General features: G+C 45.1%; 1 protein-coding gene across 1 annotated transcript in view; it reads right to left on the bottom strand.

The window, feature by feature from the left end:
• The window catches only part of LOC146797411 (carbohydrate sulfotransferase 11-like), a 208,568-nt gene extending 193,952 nt beyond the window's left edge, over positions 1 to 14,616 (bottom strand). The window contains exon 1 of the mRNA XM_085624420.1: positions 14,349 to 14,616. Within this exon, the coding sequence (XP_085480546.1) occupies positions 14,349 to 14,460 (112 nt within the window). The 5' untranslated portion in view covers positions 14,461 to 14,616. The remainder of the gene's footprint in view (positions 1 to 14,348) is intronic.
• Between the last annotated feature and the right edge of the window lie 7,765 nt (positions 14,617 to 22,381).

Raw genomic sequence — 22,381 nt, 5'->3', positions numbered from 1 at the left:
ATCCTATGGAAGGAGGATATCATGGATAAGTTTGTGAGTCCCGATCAACAAGCTAACGCCACATTTCGTGAGATTATCGCTGGGTTTCCAGCGATAATCTCACGTTAGGCAGTTAGCGCTAGGATTTTTATTGCTTTTGAGATAAGCGTTGCTAATAGCACGCTATCTAAGCGATAAAAATCCACGCTAGCCGACGATAATTATCCTAGCGCTAAGTGCGCTTAGCGATAATTAATCGCCGGTTGTTGCTGAAATGCCCCGTGGTCTTTTTAACCCCTTCGCTGCTGCGGACATTCCGCTGCAGTGCTGGGGGGGGCAGGGGGGCAGCGCGGTGGGCCTGTGCTCATGACGGAGCTGCTCCGTCATGAGCCACAGTTGAGCTGTGCTCATGACGGAATGGTTCCGTCATGACTCCGCCCATTTGCGTTGTCCCCCCGCACAGGCGGGGAAACAGCGCCGCGTAGGCGGAGCGGCCGCCAACGGGCGTGTCATGACGGAACCGTTCCGTCATGAGCACACGGCAACCGTGGCTCATGACGGAACGGTTCCGTCATGAGCGGGGAAGGGGTTAAACCATACTGCGTATGTTTTGAAAGGATATAAGCAATGGGCACTGAAACGGGTCCCTTCCGGGCCCTGTAGTCATGGCCTTACCTTTTCATGCAAAAGCACTCACTAATTTCAGAATAATGAGTGTAAAAGGAAAAAGGTAACCATGTTGTTGCTGCTTACATTTAACATGCTTTACTTAATCTTGCATTCCCTATGAGTGTTTGCTTTTTCTAGGATGTTGTTAATTTTTTTTAGGCAGCATATTGCTCTTGTCTAGTGCGTAATTAGAATGGAGTCACATCCAGGTGTTTATAGCGGGTCAGTGCAGTGCAAGTTTCTCTAAGTGGGGCAGTATGGTGTTCAGTGGGGGAGAGGATGTGGCGCTATGGTCAGAGCTGCTGAAGTGGAACTGGTGAACCAGGTTCAGCCTTAATGACCAGGCCCCCAGACCACTCTCCTGAGGGAGCACATTCCTGTGCTACACCTTAGAAAGCGCCGCAAGATCTTAAAAGCCCTGGTGTCTTAGCACCAGCAGGTGGACCATAGCGGTGGCAAGTGTGGATTAACCTTGAAGGCCTGTCCACCACTATCCATGAAGTTCACCTCCGGTCTTGGGGAGAGACCTATGAAGCAGCACACCATAGAGTGGCGGTGACTCTGTCACTGAGGTCACAGGACCCTTGAGCAGGGTGGCTCTAAGTCAGTGCGACCGCACCGGGCGCTAACTTCAGGTGGGGGCATCGTGTTTGTAAGTATAATATGGTTTTTAAAGTACTTGCTGCCTCCTTCCTGACCTCCAACATTTTTGGGCAACAATTAAAATGTTTTGATAACTCCAGTGATTAATGTGCTTAGTAGAGAGAGATGGTGTTTTGTCTAGTGGAAGGTTTGACTCATGAAAAGGAATGGCAGAGGTGTAATGTGCATGCTGCTAAGAACATGTGCCATGCAGATCACAAAGTGCACATAATGTGAATAGGTCAGTGGGTTACTGCTTTTGTCAGAGAGACCCTATTGTTACTTGCAGTTAATAAGTTAAAATGCTAACCTAGAACAGTGAGCTATTAACTGTCATGTAAGAGCTGCATGCAAACTCCAAGGTATAAGTTAGAGCGTTATGTTTTTTTCCCCAGTCCTCGATTATCCTAATGTTGCAAAAAAGGGTTCATTTGAGTAGAAATCAATTCTGATTATTAAAGAGAACCCCCAACCATGGTATTATGTTTTTAATTCTGAGTTTGTGTTTCTGCAGAACAATCACTATTAAACTATGATGCGACTAGTATGGTTGTCATGTGACTCCTACACCTTGTAGTCCTTTGTTTTATGTAACATTTCCTACACAGTGATTTACACACATATGAATGATTGTCTCTGTGTAATATGTGTGATGTAAAGTGCTCTGACACCCTGCACTGGTATTAGTGGTGCTGTCAATTTTCTGTTACTTTATTATTTTGAAATTTTTGCACATGCTAACAGTCTCTGCAAAGATTTTTCCATTTTAGTACTAGTGGAACATACAACTGCAGCAATGAGAAAGGTGACCAGTCAACCTTTGCAAAGGGCCCTCCACTTCACAGCAGCACAAGTCACATTTTTTAGTAACTTTTGATGTGTTTGAGCTGTAAACAATGTATGAGTTAAAATCGTCAGATTATGCAGCAGATGATGTATTATGTGGCAAATATGGCAAAGCCATAGTTATGTGGAAAACATTTGCAAACTAGGATATTTTGCCATTCATGTTTGAACTGCTCTTGTGGAAAAAGGGAGATGTGCTGATGACAGAAACTCCATGGCTGGGAGACAAATGGCTTGCGATTCCACTTCTAAGGATATTTGGGACATTCTGTGATTGGAAACGTATCCCACTTTGTGAATGTATTTTAATGTCAATAACACATATTTAACCTTAAATAAACATGTGTATCTATTGGTTAAATTAAATAATGTAATAAGCTGTAACCGGTTAGTGGAATGGGAAACGAATACTAAACATTGGGATATTTTGCTCTTTCTGCCACACCTCTCACTCCGCCCACTGACCCAATCCATTGGTTATTCCCGCCCTCTGATTCTCCTCCCACAGTTCCCCTACTTTTTTCCCCCACTTCGACCACTGCCTGGCACTAACATGCATTAGAGACAACTGTGGGCTTTTACCACTGGGTCTCTTAGAGAATGACACCTCCGGTCCATACAGGGGGGCTAAACACAGCACGTTTCTGGGTTCTCCGCACAACGTGTTTGCTATTTGACGCCAGACTTCTGCAGCTTGTGTTGAGGAAATGAAACATCCTCTTGTGCTTGTATAAAACATAGCTGCGAAGTGGCATTGGCACCATGTCGTGTCCATTCGTAGCTTTTATCCAACAACACTTTGCATGCTGGAATGTTTAACCCCTTACTTAGATGGTCACAGCACAACTCCCAGAATGCAAGGCGCTGTTGGCTTAAAATCCAGGCCTGGCTGGCGGTGTCACACGTGACGATAGAGCCATTTGGAGGCAATGGTGAATCTGTAATTTAGTAGGCCTGTTTATACTCTTAGTAAATTGTAAATACCGCCAGTGTTGACACACTGAGGTCTGAGGCCGCTGTTTGTTATGAAGTAAGGCCCAGTCTGGTGGTTCAGGTCAGTCCTTGTGAGGGAAGCTGCTGGACTTGTTTTTACCATGCACTTTGAAAGTATTTTCACATTGATGCAAGAAGAAAGTTGTATTGTTTTACAAAACATGCTTGATTTTTGTATATTGCTGGACTGGTGATTGCTTTATTTTGCAGTTTGAGAGTATTTGCACTTTTTCTTTTGCTTTACCAACTACAGTTTGTATGGACTGTCATTAGGTACTTGGTGATATGGTTTGTTTTTATTCTACATGCAGTGTTATTTATGGTGTTGCTTGCACTTGTCTATAATATGTGTACCTTAAATCTTGTGTTTAGCATTGTTTACACTACAGAAATGATGAATTAAAACAGACAAACATCTGCATCAATGTTCTGAAGCATCCAAACAGTTTTCTTCCTCAGCCTTGTTTGCCTGCCTGTTTTGCAGTGCTTACTGCAAAGAAATTATGATTGACATTGCTTCCTCAGTTCACGTTATTATCATGCACAACCCTTGACAGTCGCTAGTGTGTGGCATGCAGATAATTCACCAGTCTATTTCTCTTGACTTTCGCAGGATACTGAGTTATAGCTTGTGTGCTTCTCATGTATATTGTCAGTCGAGTTTTTATGGAATTGCAGGTTTGGGTTGATCTTTCAAAGTTTCAAGGTATTGTCAATTCTATTTCAGACCCTTCATAGTTGTTCTTTGTTCTTCAACCATAGGCAGTTCCTGAGACAATAGGATCCTTCCTTGGCATTGTTCTGATTGCTGCAGTTCCTGAGACAATAAGACCGCTCCTTGGCATTGTTCTGACTGCTGCCTCAGTTAAATAATCTGCTTTTGACAGTATGGTTACAAATGGCATAGCTTGTATGTTAAGAGTGTTTCCCACTTTCTCATTAGAACTTAGAGAAAGACAATATAGAGGCATTTCATTTAAATGTTGGAGGTTTGAAATCAAAATATGCCAGATTGCTGGGTGGTAGGGCAAAGTGGTAGATGGTGGGCCGCGCCGCCGGGGGAGGGGGGCCCCCTCCATGTGCTTTGCAGGGGGTCCCCCTGAAGTTTCGTTACACCACTGGCAAGACTCCCAGATCTGGTACTGCATATGCAGACAGAGGGTGTCTGCGAGTAGGAGTGCGGCTGAGCAGACCTGCCTGCTGGGTTTGTGGAAGTTTATGCGGTTGGTGGCGTGCATGGTCCAATGTTGTGTAAGGCTTTGTATGTGTGCGTGGGGAGTTTGAAAAGCGCTCATCTGTGGACAGAGAGCCAGAGGTGGGAGGTTGAGGGTGTGCCTTCACGTCCATTTTTCGTGAGAGATGCCACTTAGTTTCCCCAAATTGAACGTACATTTTTGCAACAGTGTGCAACTATTTCGTGTTGTTGCTATTTTGCACATGCCTAGTTCCAAGGTCCATACTAGATGCATCCTGTGGTAAACTCCCTGGCATGGACCATCTGCCCCCTGGTTCTAGTGCCTGCTACGGATGCTGCTAGGGGTCACGCTCATGTTGCTGCTGAGATGCTTGATTTCGGTTATTCATACAAAAAGCTTATAGGCAAGGAGTCATAAATCCTAAAACTACCTAAGAGGCCACGTCCACTGCCAGTAAGCTGCTGCTGAGGAGAAAATAAACTGCTGAAGGTCCCAGGCGAGTGAGTGTCAGAAGGAATGCGAGGCATTCCGCTCGAGCGCTGCTGCAAGTCCGAGCAGAGAGCAGGCGGGGGGTGGGGGGGGGGGGGGGGGGCAGAGCGCGTTCAATTCATGTCACTGTAAAGGCTACGTGGGATATTTCTGATCCCAGCAGAGGGTCTGCGGGATCCCCAAGGAGACCCCTCGCCGCGCTGATGTACCCTGGAGGCTGGAGCTGGCATTATTGTTCAACACTTAAGGGGGGGGTTTGAAAACATGCATTACTTACAACTCCTTTAAGTTACACCACGTCTCTTCTTAAAGTAATGACGGCTGGGCTATCACTAACGTTCCGTTTCAAAACACGTGCAACATACGACTGCCTGAAGACAATCCTATATGTAAGGAATGTACTATAAAAAGCACATATGACTGTTTTCGTAGCACGAACTTGCTTTTTTGTAGCAATGTCTGCAATGTGCCTGATTAAGATTAAGAAAAGTCGAGATTTTTAAATGCAGTGTAAAAATGCGATCTTCTCTCATTTAAAAAACGTATTTTCTCCAGTTTGCCCTTCTTCCTGCTCGCCTCTGAGATCTCGGGTGATGGGTACTCATTCCCACAGCTTCCGCTCCAGCTGCAAGCTTTAACTCAGTCCCGAGTGGGTGTATAATATATCAGACGTGTATGAGATTTCTCAAACACAGTCTTACTGAGTCAGACGCAAGTTACTCCTGCTTACAGGTGTAAGTCAGTCCTGTGTCAGAACATTTTCTTTGTTAATCAGGATCTGTATACTCGGGCGATCCGATGAGATGGCTCAGTGAGCGAAGGCTCTCCGATGGCTCAGTGAGCGATGGCTCTCCGATGCCTCAGTGAGCGAAGGCTCGCCGATGGGTCAGTGAGCGTAGGCTCTCCGATGGCTCAGTGAGCGAAGGCTCTCTGATGGCTCAGTGAGCGAAGGCTCTCCGATGGCTCAGTGAGCGATGGCTCTCCGATGGCTCAGTGAGCGATGGCTCTCTGATGGCTCAGTGAGCGATGGCTCTCCGATGGCTCAGTGAGCGATGGCTCTCCGGTGGCTCAGTGAGCGATGGCTCTCCGGTGGCTCAGTGAGCGATGGCTCTCCGGTGGCTCAGTGAGCGATGGCTCTCCGGTGACTTAATGAGCGATGGCTCTCCGGTGGTTCAGTGAGTGAAGGCTCTCCGGTAGCTCAGTGAGCGAAGGCTCTCCAATGTCTCACAGAGCGAAGGCTCTCCAATGGCTCACTGACCGAAGGCTCTGCAACGGCTCACTGAGCGAAGGCTTTCCAATGGCTCAGTGAGCGATGGCTCTCCGATGGCTCAGTGAGCGATGGCTCTCCGGTGGCTCAGTGAGCGATGGCTCTCCGGTGGCTCAGTGAGCGATGGCTCTCCGGTGGCTCAGTGAGCGATGGCTCTCCGGTGGCTCAGTGAGCGAAGGCTCTCCGATGGCTCAGTGAGCGAAGGCTCTCCGGTGGCTCAGTGAGCGAAGGCTCTCCAATGTCTCACTGAGCGAAGGCTTTCCAATTGCTCACTGAGCAAAGGCTCTCCAATGGCTCACTGAGCGAAGGCTCTCCAATGGCTCACTGAGCGAAGGCTCTCCAATGGCTCACTGAGCGAAGGCTCTCCAATGGCTCACTGAGCGAAGGCTCTCCAATGGCTCACTGAGCGAAGGCTCTCCAATGGCTCACTGAGCGAAGGCTGCCCGCAAGCATCACCGGCTCAGGTCTCCCTTCCTTAGACGTGCGGTTTGAAGCAGCAGATGAAAGACAAGGACAAGGTATTATTATCGGCGACTCCAATGTCAAACTCTAATCACCTTTATCTCTCTGTAAACCGAATGACCTATTCGTGGGCAACTGTAAGTTGTTTATTTAATGTTTATGTGTTGGCCAGCATGCCACATTTAGCAGCCTCAAAGCACTGCAGAGGAGAGCGTAAAAGGGCTTTTGCAGGCTGTTTCCCTCATGTGCTTCTAACCCCTTCTCTCTCTCTCTCTCTCTCTGTTGTTTGCGCCTACATCCACCTGTCCCTGTCCATGTTGTTGCTTTAACTCTCTTTGTTGTTGCTTCCCCCGCCCACTGTTCTCTGTGCTGTTGCTTTGCCACTTCTATGCTCTCATTCATCTCAGTGTTATTTCTTGCCCCAACCCTCTTGTGCCTCTCCTTGTTGTTGCTTGCCCCTCCCATCCCACTTTGTGTTGTTGCTTACCCACTCTCACCCAGCTCTGTGTTGTTGCTTGTCCCTTCCTGTTCCTCTCTGTGTTGTTTTGCCCCTCCCACCCCTCTCCGTGTTCTTGCTTGTCCCCTCCCATCCCTCTCTGGGTTGTTTTGCTCCTCCCACCCCTCTCCGTGTTCTTGCTTGTCCCCTCCCGTCCCTCTCTGTGTTGTTTTGCCCCTTCCACCCCTCTCCGTGTTCTTGCTTGTCCCCTCCCATCCCTCTGTGTTGTTTTACCCCTTCCACACCTCTCTGTGTTCTTGCTTGTCCCCTTCCATCCCACTTTGCGTTGTTGCTTGCCCACTCTCACCCAGCTCTGTGTTGTTGCTTGTCCCTTCCCGTCCCTCTGTGTTGTTTTGTCCCTCCCACCCCTCTCCGTGTTCTTGCTTGTCCCCTCCCGTCCCTCTCGGTGTTGTTTTACCCCTCCCACACCTCTCCGTGTTCTTGCTTGTCCCCTCCCATTCCACTTTGTGTTGTTGCTTGCCCCCTCTCACCCAGCTCTGTGTTGTTGCTTGTCCCTTCCCGTCCCTCTGTGTTGTTTTGTCCCTCCCACCCCTCTCCGTGTTCTTGCTTGTCCCCTCCCGTCCCTCTCGGTGTTGTTTTACCCCTCCCACACCTCTCCGTGTTCTTGCTTGTCCCCTCCCATTCCACTTTGTGTTGTTGCTTGCCCCCTCTCACCCAGCTCTGTGTTGTTGCTTGTCCCTTCCCGTCCCTCTCTGTGTTGTTTTGCCCCTCCCACCCCTCTCCGTGTTCTTGCTTGTCCCCTTCCATCCCACTCTGTGTTGTTTTGCTCCTCCCACCCCTCTCCGTGTTCTTGCTTGTCCCCTCCCATCCCTCTGTGTGTTGTTGTGCTCCTCCCACCTCTCTCCGTGTTCTTGCTTGTCCCGTCCCATCCCTCTCTGGGTTGTTTTGCTCCTCCCACCCCTCTCCGTGTTCTTGCTTGTCCCCTTTCACCCCGATATGTCCTGTTGCTTGCACCCTCCTACCCCGTCCTGCATTGTTGCTTGCTCCCTCCTGCTCAGTTCAGCATTGTTGCCCGCACCGTAAAACACCCTTGTCCCATCCTGCATTGTTGCTTGTCCCCTCATGCCCCATCCTGTGTTATTGCTTGCCCCTCACACCCCATCCCATGTTGTTGCTTGTCCATTCCACCCTCCTACCCTCCTGCCCCTTCCAGCATTGCAGCTTGGCCCTCCTACCCTCTCACCTCATCCTGTGTTGCTGCTTCCCAATCCCACCCCCTCCTGTATTGTTGCTTCCACCCTCCCAGCCTCCTATCCCGCCAGAGAAAAACAAGCATTGGCAAAGCAAATAGGTCTCAGCGCAGCTGCTGAGCAGCAAGGCTGATTTTTTTTTAAGCGCTATGATGCAGCCTGCACAGGCCACATCTTAGCACTTTAATTTTTATAACTTGTGGGATACATCAACAAGCTTTGTGTTGCACCTCTTCAATCCCTCCGACAAGCCTCCTGCCTCACCATCCCACCAGCAATTAAGAAAATGCAGTATGACACGACCGGCGCTGGCCACTTCATAGAGCTTTTTTTTCACATTTTCATCCATGCTGCACAACAACCCCATACTTTGCAACATAGCTAAAACATTAACAAATCTAGTAGCTCGCATAGGTGATACCTATTGGCTTTTCCAATGCTTGTTGTTTGTAGTTAATGTATATCAATATTTCAGGATCTCTGCAATTTTAGATGGTTTAGCGACAGTTCACAAAGGCATGTAAGAAGAGTGCAACAGAAGCACTGCTTTACATACTGCCCTTATGTCAAGAATCCACTGATGTGAAAAGTTTGAAATCCACTTGGAGATGCAAGTCTAGGGAAATCTTTCCACATTGGAACACAAAAGGTCAAATTGATATATTAATAGTAAATCATAAAGGAAAAGAAAACAAAGCTAGCGGTATCCCTCTGGGACAGCACCGAATTTTGGATTATCCCATCCTATCCAGTGGTGATATTCTTATTCACCGTGAGTGTGCAAACTCGAAAAGCACCCGCTAAAACTGTGCTATTCCAAATTCTGGAATGAAGGTAAAGAAAACAACACAAGTTGCACCACTCCGAGTATCCAATATAGTATGAATTAGTCCAAATCCATCAGGTTTCTTTTCAAAGCAATCTTCTTTATTTCAATTTGTCATGTACACATTAAAACATCAAAAACAGCCAAAGCAGCCGACGCGTTTCGTCCACCTCGGGACTTCTTCAGGGCTGCAACAAATTTAATAAAAATACATGAAATAAATACCACACATAGGAGTTAAGCACAGAACAAATAGAACAATACAATACACAGCCATCAAAAGGCCCAAATTTAAAACAAGGGGGTTCACATTTCCATCAATGATAAAAATGGACATTCATTTATCGATGTCAACCAACAAAGATTCATTGGATCTATGGAATCTTACAAATGTGCTATTCATCTAATGACAACATATAGTCGACCTCACAATGTCACAGTGATTTATTTACAAAAACAGATAATTTTATTCACATGTGGTGATTTAATTAAAAAGGACCTTTAACCCCTTCAGTGCCCATGACGAGCTGGACTCGTCATGGGCCGCGGTGGCGCTGTGCCCATGACGAGTCCAGCTCGTCATAGACCCCGCCCGCTAATGCAACGGCCGGCACTGGGCGGGGAAAGGGGCGGGCACTGAAGGGGTTAACAATGAACATAAGAGGAAATGACAGTTTCTTTATATAATTAGTGTGTCATCATTTAAGTATTTAGTTATTTTGGGGTAACCTCACTACGCTTCATGAAGAGTGAATCGGGGGCCTGTCTTATTGCTAAATTTTAACTAATAGTTAGCCCTCATCATGTCAAGATGTAAACAAATATCTGCATTTTTTCAGGGGTGCAGGGAAAGGAAGCAACAGAATTAAACAGCGAGAAGGGTAATATAATTGATACCCACCAAAACGAATTGCTGTGTTAATCTTAGTATTTTAAATGTGTTTCTCTGGGTCAATAATCATGTCACCGGAAGCATCATTAGGTGTCACTAAGAGAAAGCCAGAAACCGGGTCAAAGATAAAAACAAACTACTGAGTACAAGAACAACATTTCTCCAAATTAGTCAGGGAAAAAATGCGTACTCACTTTAAAATGGTGTGTGTCTTAATCTCAATTGTGTAAGTAGAATCAATTGTTCTCTAAGTAGCTAGGTCTGTTCTTGTCCTTCAGCATAGGTACTCTTTAAAATTCTATCCAACGATGTAAGTAGCAGTGTCGCTATTTTGTGATGCCAGAGGCCAAAAGGCCAGAGGCATCACAAAATAGCGACACTGCTACTTACATCGTTGGATAGAATTTTAAAGAGTACCTATGCTGAAGGACAAGAACAGACCTAGCTACTTAGAGAACAATTGATTCTACTTACACAATTGAGATTAAGACACACACCATTTTAAAGTGAGTACGCATTTTTTCCCTGACTAATTTGGAGAAATGTTGTTCTTGTACTCAGTAGTTTGTTTTTATCTTTGACCCGGTTTCTGGCTTTCTCTTAGTGACACCTAATGATGCTTCCGGTGACATGATTATTGACCCAGAGAAACACATTTAAAATACTAAGATTAACACAGCAATTCGTTTTGGTGGGTATCAATTATATTACCCTTCTCGCTGTTTAATTCTGTTGCTTCCTTTCCCTGCACCCCAGAAAAACATGCAGATATTTGTTTACATCTTGACATGATGAGGGCTAACTATTAGTTAAAATTTAGCAATAAGACAGGCCCCCGATTCACTCTTCATGAAGCGTAGTGAGGTTACCCCAAAATAACTAAATACTTAAATGATGACACACTAATTATATAAAGAAACTGTTATATCCTCTTATGTTCATTGTTAAAGGTCCTTTTTAATTAAATCACCACATGTGAATAAAATTATCTGTTTTTGTAAATAAATCACTGTGACATTGTGAGGTCGACTATATGTTGTCATTAGATGAATAGCACATTTGTAAGATTCCATAGATCCAATGAATCTATGTTGGTTGACATCGATAAATGAATGTCCATTTTTATCATTGATGGAAATGTGAACCCCCTTGTTTTAAATTTGGGCCTTTTGATGGCTGTGTATTGTATTGTTCTATTTGTTCTGTGCTTAACTCCTATGTGTGGTATTTATTTCATGTATTTTTATTAAATTTGTTGCAGCCCTGAAGAAGTCCCGAGGTGGACGAAACGCGTCGGCTGCTTTGGCTGTTTTTGATGTTTTAATGTGTACATGACAAATTGAAATAAAGAAGATTGCTTTGAAAAGAAACCTGATGGATTTGGACTAATTCATACTATATTGGATACTCGAAGTGGTGCAACTTGTGTTGTTTTCTTTAGTAAATCATAAAGGACTCATCTTGAAAATGACGTCACAATAGGTCTAAGAGTACACCCTTGAAGCAGACAATGAAACCTCTGGGATCCTTGTTATTGGTGAGGTAGAACTGGGTAAAGTGAACTATTGTTCTCTTCACACGATGACCCCAGTGACACTTACAGGATCTTGCCCAGTGTTCTGGCCTGAAGTGGCTCCTTCGTGCACAGCAAAAGCCAACAAACATTGGAAAAGCCCAGAGGACTGGCTTGCATTTTCAGTACAGACTAAAATATTAGTAAAAGAATCCTGCTGCAGCGAAAAAACAAAAAAAAGGAGGTTGCTTTCTGGATACACGGCATCTTTGAAATAAAGAATGTTATGTGCCATGCTTCAGTGTACTTTTGAGATATGAAATAGCTATTCAGCTTTCATGCACTGCAATGCAAGCACTCCATAGAAAGGGGAAAGAAACGTCAAACTTCCAATAGCATGAAGTGGGAGAGAAATACTCATCTGGCCGGAGCTAAAGTCCACTCTCTATATATAATCTAAAGAATTTGCAACACTATGTCTAGCTGACAGCTGCGTTGTCAACTCATAACTAGAAATGTAAAGAACCGGAGTGAGGTGAAGTGATTTGCCTAAGATCACACCATGTGACGCAAAGGAACCATGAAGATTAAAAACGTTGGTTCTGCGCTAAATAGCTTAACGGCTGGGTGCCCTTTACAAGAGCGCGTAGGTCGACTCTTCCAGGGCAGGGCGCAAGACAGCTGCACCAACGCCATTCCTTTACCCCCTGAAACGCATTTTTTCAAAACCTAACTTTTTTAAATCATTCAAACAAAAGTAAAGAGAGACGCTGTCAGGCGGACACAGTTTAGTGACCAGAAACCGGGCAGCCTCCGAGACATTAACCTCTGGACTCAGCCAAACAGAAACAAACGGCCCCGCGTGGGGAGGCGGCGGCCGCCGTGTGATTTATTCTGCTGCGCAAGTCAACAATGGAAACGCATTTATCGCTTGCCCCTTCGCTGGAATGCAATGGGGGTGGGCCAATGGAGACATTTTACTGACTAACAGTGTCTGTAGCACTCCCCCCAACCCACAAGGACGGTGAGAGGATTCCCTGAATTTGTATTCCTTACACAGCACTTTAAATCTTCGGAGAGCCACAGTTTCAGTTTTTCTACCAGTCCAAATTCCATGTTTCACTACAAAAAATTAATCGAAGAGTTTTATCCAAAGAAAAGTGTGGATTGTTTTTTGATTATAGTAAACTTAAAAGCCAAGGCGGTGGAGGGAAAGATCACTGGAGTCGGGGCGTGGGGGCATTGCTACTCGCGCTAGGGCATTAAGTAGAAAACTTCTTTAACCCAATGATGTACATTATGTATGCAGAAAACTCATTTTCAGAGCATCTATATATATATTATTTACACAGTCAGAATCGAGCAGTGTGGGCTGGCTTGTCAATGGAGCCCCCCCCCAAAAGGCCCATTGTATAACAGTGTCCGGCAGGGCGCTCCCTTAAGCGGGCCAGGGCTGCCTTTCCTTCGTAACCCCCCCTTCCCTCTGGTGCCAGAGGTGCCGCTGCACCGTACCCACTCCTGGCAAGCCAGGCAGCCTGATGCCCCTTGCCCATTCCGAAGCTACTGCCCCTTACCCATGCCAGAGGTGTCCAGAGATGCCTGTGCCTCTTACCAGTACCAGGGTTCCAGAGGCACCACTGTCCTTCCTCACCCAGGGGTGCCCGTCCCTCTGCCAGTCATGTTTAAACAATCACCAGCTTGCCAATGTCAGGGCTGGTCAGATGTGTTCTGCCCTTGCTCTCCCAAGGGGTGCCAGTAGAGGCAATGCTGCCCTGATGCCCCTCCTTATGCCAGCCATGTCCTAAGAAATGGCTACACGTTTCCAATGCCGGGGCTATCCAGCTGCAGAACGTGAAAACACTTCCCACATAGGCTCAAAACAAAAACACCACCGCTCCAACTACACACCGTACACGATGAAGCTTTCTATCAGTGCGGGTAAGTGCTTGAGCACCTCACATAGGAGTGGTAGGCGCTATACAAATGTTACAATACAGCACACTGTGCTGCCTGCTGCTCATGCCCATGCCAGGGGGTGTCCACAGAGGTGCTGCTATCCCTCACACGTGTCAAGGCTGTCTAGAAGTGATGCGCAGACACCCCGTAGCCCCCTGCCAGGGTACCCATGGATGCTGCCTTTCATGACCAACGCCAGGGGTGCTGGTTTATAAACCAGTGCTAGGCTTGCCTACCAAAGTGCTGCTGTCCGTCCATCCTTCTCCAAATACCTGGGAGTAGTTTGTTCCCGCGCTCGGCCGCGGTGCCCGGACATGCTGCTGACACTTACACAGCAGGAGAGCCCAGAAACCCGCTGCCTTGTGCCTGGGCTATGGACGTCCATATGTGTTGGTGTCCCTTAGTGCTTTAAATGGAAATGTAGAAGTGCGGGCACTCACTATTCAGAGTACCTGTATGCTCCTGAGAAGTGCCGCCACTCTTCCTTCCTAATTAAAGAAGTGCAGGTACTCAGTACCGGACAGTAGCTGCTCGTTTAAAGCACTGCCCTTACTAACTCCTGCCCGCTGGGAAACCCAGAGTGAGTGCCGTCTCTTACCCATGCAAGGCACGCTCAGAAGTGCCGCTGCCCTTCACACGTGGCAGGGGTGCCCACTACTGCTGCTGCCCCTTGCACGTGCCAGGCATATAGATACGTTAGACTGTTCCTCGTCTGTGCCTACGTGCACACAGTGCTCGAGCCCTTTACCCATGCCAAGTAGGGGTGGTGGAGTATGTGCTGCCCCTTGCCCGTGCCAAGGCGTGGAGAGGTACTGGCGGTACGGCTCTCCCATGCCCATGCCAGGAGCTAGTGCCCTGCGGTATCATTGACTGGAATGCCCCGGGCGAACAGATGCGTGGCAGCAACTTACCTGGGTTCAGATGGCTCTGGAAGTAGAAGATCACCAGTATGAAGGAGCCGAGACATGTGGCCAGCACCATCACCTTGTTCCTCCTCATCTTCTCCATGCGGCTCGTACCCATCTAGGGAGCCCGGGTCCTGGCGGCGGGCAAGCAGAGGGTGCTCATCCCCCCTGGGTCCCTGCCAGGCTGGGCTCCCCTCTCTGCGCCTTGGTAACTTCCAGCAGCAGCGGCGGCGGCTGCACGGGCTGAAGCACCACTGAGCGCGAGCTCCTGGGTAACAGCAGCCCACAAAGGGTTGTACCAAGTCTGCCAGTGGGCGGGAGGAGCGTGCTGGGAGATACCAAGAGAATGGGCTTCCGACCTCCCGTCACAGAGGCATCAGGGGCTCTGAGGGGGGAATAGGCATGGCTGGGGATATTCCTCGCAGGGGTCCGGGAGAGAAAGAGATGGCGCGCATGCCAGCACCCCTCGCATGGATGTGGGGTGCCCAGCCCCTCAGCCCCCTGCTTGAGGCTGCTCCTGCCCTTTGTGCTGCTGAGTCCTGCCAGCTGCTGGAGCCTGGCCAGCTCTCGGGGAATGGGACATTGTTCCACTGCAAATACGGCCCTTCGAGCAAGGACAGTACGGGCCGAGGAAGAAATGCAACAAGCGAGAGGGGACAACGCATACTTACAAACTCCCTATTATTATATAACAAAGGATGACACTTCTCAACTTTTTAAACCTCGTTTCTCCAGCAACAACTCCGGCGGCAGTACTCCTCAATGGGCGCGTAAAATTAGCCCACACTCACTTTGTAGGTGCAATTTTTATATTTATTTAAAAATGTCGATATTTTTCGACATTCTTGTAAATAGAACTGGTCTTCCTCTGCTGGTGCACGCCTACCAAACCCTGAGAAATCAGCATAGTTGACAATGGTTTCACTCCACGCGGTTTGCCTTCAGCTAGTCCTGTATCTTAGTCACCAGACCGTTGGATTCTGGGGCTTGTAGTTTCTCTAATGCGGTTAAAACCGTGGGCATACATGTCACAGCATACAGAGTGCTGTTGCCTAAAATCCAGGACTGGCGAAGGGGTCTCTACATGATGTAGTAGGGCCAGTTGGCATCTCTATTATATCTGCACTGCAGTCCTGTGGGCACCCGGACTGAAATGCCATGTGCCCTCTTCTGCGCACCAGTGGCTTGGAGCGGAAGTGGTGTAGCCTGCGTTGGACTTTAGTGCTTCCCCCTGAGTCCGTCTCTCTTGTTAATTAAGCCTTACACATTGTGGGCCTTATTTAGGACCCGGTTTCCATCGCTCTTGCACCAAGCAAGGTGGTGCAAGAGCGACGTGAACTTAAAGTCATATTTTGGAAGTCACGCAAAGCCACTTTGCGTGGCTTTGAATGGCTTTAAAAATATGAGGTATTGCAACGGAGCTCAAATTGCTGCGATGCTTTACTCTGCACAAGGTAGGGCACCCCTGTGCGTTGTGTGGGTGTTCCCACGATGCTCCCATGGGGCCCGATTCACAGAACTAATTTAAGACAAAATCCTAAACTTCCTACTTTTGGTATTCACAGAAGTTAGGATTTTGTCTTAAATTTGTCTTAAGACAAACTTAAGACAAACTTAAGACAGACTTAAGACAAACTTAAGACAGACTTAAGACAAACTTAAGACAGACTTAAGACAGACTTAAGTTAGGATTTTGTCTTAAATCTGTCTTAAGTTTGTCTTAAGACAAACTTAAGACAAAATCCTAACTTCTGTGAATACCAAAAGTAGTAAGTTTAGGATTTTGTCTGAAGTTAGTTCTGTGAATCGACCCCATGGTTTTTGATGCATTCCCAGATTCACCAAACGTAGAAAACCTGAGAATGTGCCCAAAAAAATATGCCTCCCCAGGTGAGGCGTAACGAGGGGCAATATCTTTATTTCTCCTTGTTTTTGCTCTTCCATAGAAAGAGGAAAGCGCCTCTTAGGATTGATTTTGTCCCTTCCTGTACAAAAACAATCCTGCCTACAACCCAGGCACCATGCCTGCGTTGACCCTAGGCTGCCAAAATAGCACCAGCTCAAGGGGAAAGAACAGGAATGTGCAGTATTGGACAAATACGGTGCATTCATGCCCTTTGCCAGTGATGCTGGCCAGCGCATCTCGATGACTTGCTGCGCTGCGTCACGATTTCATAAATATGCCCCTAAGTATTAAGATAAAAACATTTATGGTTTAAGAACGACAGACAAGAACTAACGTTAAAAGGTTTCACTCGAGGAATATCAATTACTGAAATTCATAAGAGCAGTCATAAATCAATTAGTACAATAAGCGAACAAATCATAAGGCATACAAAGAGGAACTCAGTAAAATTCTGCTAGAAATCCAGGAGAAAGGAGAAAGATGGGCTCCCAACTAGAAGAAATCTCACGCTTTTATAGGGCTTTAAACAATAGTTTCATACATTTATTTCATACATTTCACACCCTCACAACCAATAGAAATACAGCAAAAGCAACAGCTGGTAAAGAAATACATTTGAGGATTTTCTCACTATTCTAATACATGGAGCACCAGTGTTCACAACATTTGCCCTCCGTGCAAGAAATGTTACATAGTATGTTATTTGTACTAAGAGAAAAGAACAAACGGCAGACCAAGGCCAAGCACTTCCAGTCCATATATACTACCAATTCATATGATGGTGCAAACTCTTTCCACACCCGCCGTCCAAGGGTGTTAAGTGAAAGCCAAAATCGAAGAAGAGATTGGAAGGTGCACTCGTTCCGAAGTCAATGAAGCAGCGTAAGTCAGTTATTCCATACTAAAAGTTATTTTATTCAATAAATCTCTCAGAACTGGCACACAGCCAACGCGTTTCGTTCCCGATTCTTTGCCAGAGAAAACTTCGTCAGGGCTCTCTATTCCAATTACCAAAGAAAGCACAAGCGATTTCCATAAGAGAAATGGCATCAACTGTGAATCATGATTCCTCAATCAGCAGTAATACAGCAAATCAAAGCTAGGGCAATGAGGAGAAGTAAGTAGTATGGCATAATAACCGGCAGTAACCAGTTACTGCCGGTTATTATGCCATACTACTTACTTCTCCTCATTGCCCTAGCTTTGATTTGCTGTATTACTGCTGATTGAGGAATCATGATTCATAGTATGTTATTTGCACTGGGACAGTGGCTTTGTCCTTAAGAAGGTACACTCTGCTGGAGTAGTCACAGGAAATCATTTCTCAGCCAGTGAAAGTCTACAAGACTTTATTATGACACAGAATAAACTGCGGCTAGACCCACGTGTTACTCTGCGGCATCACAGAAAATGGACGACAGAATAAAGTTAGCCTGCATTTCTTGAAAGCTCGTTTTCTCATGTTTCATACACCACAAATGAAAAACAGATCTCAGAGTCCCTATGAGCACTCCTAAAATGACTTCTCAAAACTTGCGAAGTGTGATAAAGTGATTTAAAAAAATCCAAATGAAAGCAGATGGTAACATGAGTCATTTTGTTTGTATTTATGCATATATATGAGTATCCCTACCTTAGGTGTTATACAGAGGCTCCAATACCACCTCAGTTTCCATGAATACATTACCCAGTTGTTCCATTCATGAGTAACTCACCCAGTCTAGGTGGTTTTCTTTGCATTCTGTGAATTGTTGTCTGGTCGAGCCTGTTATAAAATAAGGACTACATCTAGTCCCAGAACGCATATAACAAAAATTAGGCCTGGATGAGCTACTCTAGCATGGACCTGGGAAACCTAAGAGGTCTGCATCTTGGTGTTTGTCTTTCTCTAAATTTCCCCCCTTTTTGCTGTAAGAGAAAAACCCTGTTGCTTTCTTCAAAAGGCCCACGAAGGACATATGCCAATTCACTAAAATGCTAAAGTAATGGAAGAGGTAGTACATACTAAGAGCCTAATTACAACTTTTGTCGTAGCGGTGGCGCGGCGATGCACATCTGTTGGGCCCCTTTGTTTCCTCTCTGCCAGGGGTTTCATGGCAGTGCAACAGCCATGAAAACCCTGCTGGAGAAGAAACGTATAATCTGCTTGGCAAGACCACGGCAGTTCGTCCAAGCATATTGCGGCCTCAGGACCGCCACGCCACCTCTAGGGAAGGACGGTTCCCTGGCGGCAGCGGCGGTCTCAGGGCAGTCCGACCACCCAAGTCGTAATTGGGTGGTCGGACCTCTGGTGTGGTGGTGGCTGGACCGTCACGGCTGCGCCACCACCAGTCTGGCGGTCCTCGGACTGGCAGACTGGCAATCGAGCCCTAAATGACCTGAACGGGGTGATTGTTTGTCCTACCCAGTCACCTACTTGCTCCTGAGGGCAATGGGATTGTCAAGGAGTTGGAATTACATAAATCAAATATGGTTCCCGGAGCCCCCAAGTAACATCCATGCCACTAGCTTTTTAGCCTAAAAGTACACCCCCATCCCAGGGTGGATGCACAAAAGGGGTGCAGTTCCCCCTCACAATATTTTTTAAAACAGCACAATACGGTGAGATTTTAAAGAATGTAACATATTTTCTCAGAATTTATTTGCAGTATTCTTATTAAAAAATGGCGCCTTTTAAGGCACAGTGAGGGAGGAACCTTGGGAATTTTCAGGAAATAATGTGAAATGGTGTTTTTGAGAGCAACTCGAACCAATAAAAATGATGAAAACTGAGCAGAACATAAAGCAATGTCCCAGTCCCACTGCCAGTCAACACTGCAGTCACAGTGCCTGGCTCCTGCGCGTGAGACCCTGATGGGAGAGTCAGCAGCAGAGCTAGACAAGGTAGGTCCATGGTTTTGGGGGCAGCATTTGCACAGCTCCGGAAGTGGGTTATAACTAGGCAGGCAGTGGCACAACCATCACACATCTATTACAGAATATTGGCCACAAATTATAGGGATACAACATTTTGTTACAGGAATATTAAGAACATTAATATCGACTTTAGATACATTGAACAGAAAATGCAATAACAATGAGTACAAAATATCAACGTAGAAAATATTTGAATATATATAATATCTACAACAAAAATAATATAAAACCCAACAATATTGAGTGCACAATATAACAAATTAAAGACAACTTAAACAAAAATATCAAACATATTGGCAATCTAAACATCAATAATAAATACATAAACATGTATAAATAACAAGAATATTATAAATGAATATTATATGTTAAAATGATAGCATAGTTAGGTTAAAATGTCAGTTAATACATAACATTTTAAACAAAAAAAACGAAAATTCACCAGTTATATTTTACTGAGTTAAATAGTACTTGTGCCCCCACCATGCTCAGTTGTCATCAATGATGTCCTTTGAGATGGCAATAGTGATGTCACCAATGATGCTATTGAACATGTTATAAGTGATGCAATCTGTGAGGTCATAAGCAGAGCATGGTGGGAGCACAACTTTTAGTTAGCTCAGTAAACTATAAGTGGCAAATCGTAGTGTTTTTTTTTAGTTAATTGTTATGTTTTAACAGACATTTTAACCAAAAGTGCAACACTCCCCCCCCCCATGGAGAGCTACCCCACAATTTTTTTTATTTTTGACAATTCATTTTCCCGGTCACGAGAGATTCCCTTTGCAGTCCCTCAAGACTTTCACAGACCTCCCTCAGGACCACTCCAAATCTGTTTTTTAAAAACTTTGGGCACAGGGAGCATTCTGGGGCCCTTCCCTACAAGGGCTAGGGGGTCCAGATATCCCTAACCAGCCCCCTTATGTCCTTTTACAAAAACCTTTTCAGGACAGGGGACCAAGACAACATTTATTTTCATGATGCGGCCAGTTCCGCAATGATCTACCTCTTCTGTACGTTATGGACGTCCATAACGTACAGAAGAGGTAGATCATTGCGGAACTTCCTATGTCCTAGCTATGTTACCAATCCAAGAGATACGTGGTTGCCAATTAAACCCAAAGGCTTTTTCACCTGTGGAACGTGTAATATGTGTCCACATGGGAAAAATAAAACTCTTAACTTCTGCTATAATACCTGTGTTAAGTATGATATAATGCATTTTATCAATTGCAATACTACTCATGTTGTTTACGTAATAGGCTGTAATTGTGACATCATTTACGTAGGGAGTACAATCCGCCCCTTAAAAATCCGAATACAGGAGCATCGTAGGGCTATTGTAAACAAAAACCGGAGATATCCCTTGAGTGAACACTACAGACTTGCACATGTAAATAATGATACATTCTGGTTTCATGGAATAGACCATGTCCCTATTAACAACAGAGGGGGCAATAGGGAACTTTTGGTCAGACAAAAGGAGGCAAAGTGGATATGCAGACTTAGGGCGACTGACGCAGGTCATAATACTGATAAGGAATTGCATTACTCCCTGGGTTAGTGTTGTTCGCCCAACTGGTTATGAAGCATTTTGGCTGCTTTATATTCAAATTATATTGTCTGAATGGAATTAATAAGGCTCTGTTTGTATTTTACAATTTGTTATTATCTTTAATGTATACTTTCTATGACCTTATGTTTATGCATTACTGAAAAATGTGTAGTATATATACATATACTTATAAATGAAATATGGTTCTTTGTTCGTTTTCTCTTATGTCCTTCTCTTCTGCCCCATTTCTTTCTTCATTGTGTTATTTGTTATATATATTTTTTCATTCATCTATCTTTTCTTTTTCTTTTTCTTTTTCTTCTTCTCTATTTTTATATATGGTCCTTCTATAACTTTTTGTGTTTTACCACTTCAAGATGGCTGCTGTTTCTGTTATGATATATAGTTTTGGCTGCATTAATTGCATTAATTGTGCTATTACAACTATTGTGTTCTTCCTTTATAATTTACATCAAAGGTTTTGTTTATTTTCATTACATGACATCGATATGTTACGAATATGAGGGATTATGTTAGACTGCTATATGACTTCTTACTAAATTAGTTTATTCCAAGATGGCGGCGTCTTTAGCGATTTTCGCATTGTCCTTTTACCATGTTTATGTCACCTCCTCTGGATTACGCGGGGCAACGCTTGGCCGGTATATTTAAACCGACCTCGACATGTGGGTCCGTTTGCTGTGCTGCTTTACTGCCGGTTATCATGCCGTCGGATTCCTTATGAACATTATGGTGAGTCCTCTCACACGGGTCAGCTTTGTGTTAAGGGGGGGGGGGGGGGGCTTTTGAATTATACGTCCGTTTACCTTGGATTATGACAAGTTGGTTCCCGGCGTTGTCGTTCTATTGCAAACACTTACGCTGTTCCCTTCTTTTAAAATTTAGATGATGGGCGATTAGCGGTTTTTAATATTTTTGCGTGTCATATATACTTATGATGTGCCCTTTAACGATATTGGCGCCGTATGATGCTCGTTACACTATGTTAATGTGACTGCCTTTTAAATCAGGGCTAGGGGGTTTGCTCTCTTGTAATCTCCTCATGTAACGGTCTTCTTACATTGTGGAGGTTGTCAATATATTCACACGGGCACGTTCGCTATATACGGACCCCCCGTTTGGCACCGACTCTTGTAGTAGTTCCCATTTGGGACATGGTTAAGGCTTTCTTTTGTGCTAATCTTTGATTATTTGACATGCCTACCAGCATATGATATTCAAACATTGCCCATATTTTTAACGGGTACCTCCTGCCTGTTATTTACAATGTTTTCGCCCACAATGCCACGTATGGGTATTTATGTGTTAAATTGTATATTTATTTTAACCTTTTCATTTGATAAATATGCTTTTTACTCTATTATTTCTAATGTGCATTACTTTGTTACACGTGTTGTATCAACTTTGCATCCTTGGTGCATATATGTGCTAATATGCACATTTACTTCGACCTTGTGAAGCGATATATATGGTGTTTCAATTTATGAATGTCAATTTGAATTATATTGCCAGATAACGGGTGATGAGACGCGTTTTCTTTGGTCATTTTTGTGAAGCTATATATATGGTTTTTCAATTTATGAATGTTAATTTGTATGGTATTGACATATAACGGGTGATGAGACTCTTTTTCTTTGGTCA

The sequence above is a fragment of the Triturus cristatus genome, chromosome 9 (assembly GCF_964204655.1).
Source record: "Triturus cristatus chromosome 9, aTriCri1.1, whole genome shotgun sequence".
In the NCBI taxonomy this organism is placed as follows: Eukaryota; Metazoa; Chordata; class Amphibia; order Caudata; family Salamandridae; genus Triturus; species Triturus cristatus.
The sequence above is the reverse complement of the archived record's forward strand: the minus strand, read 5'-3'. Positions and strand labels throughout refer to the sequence as shown.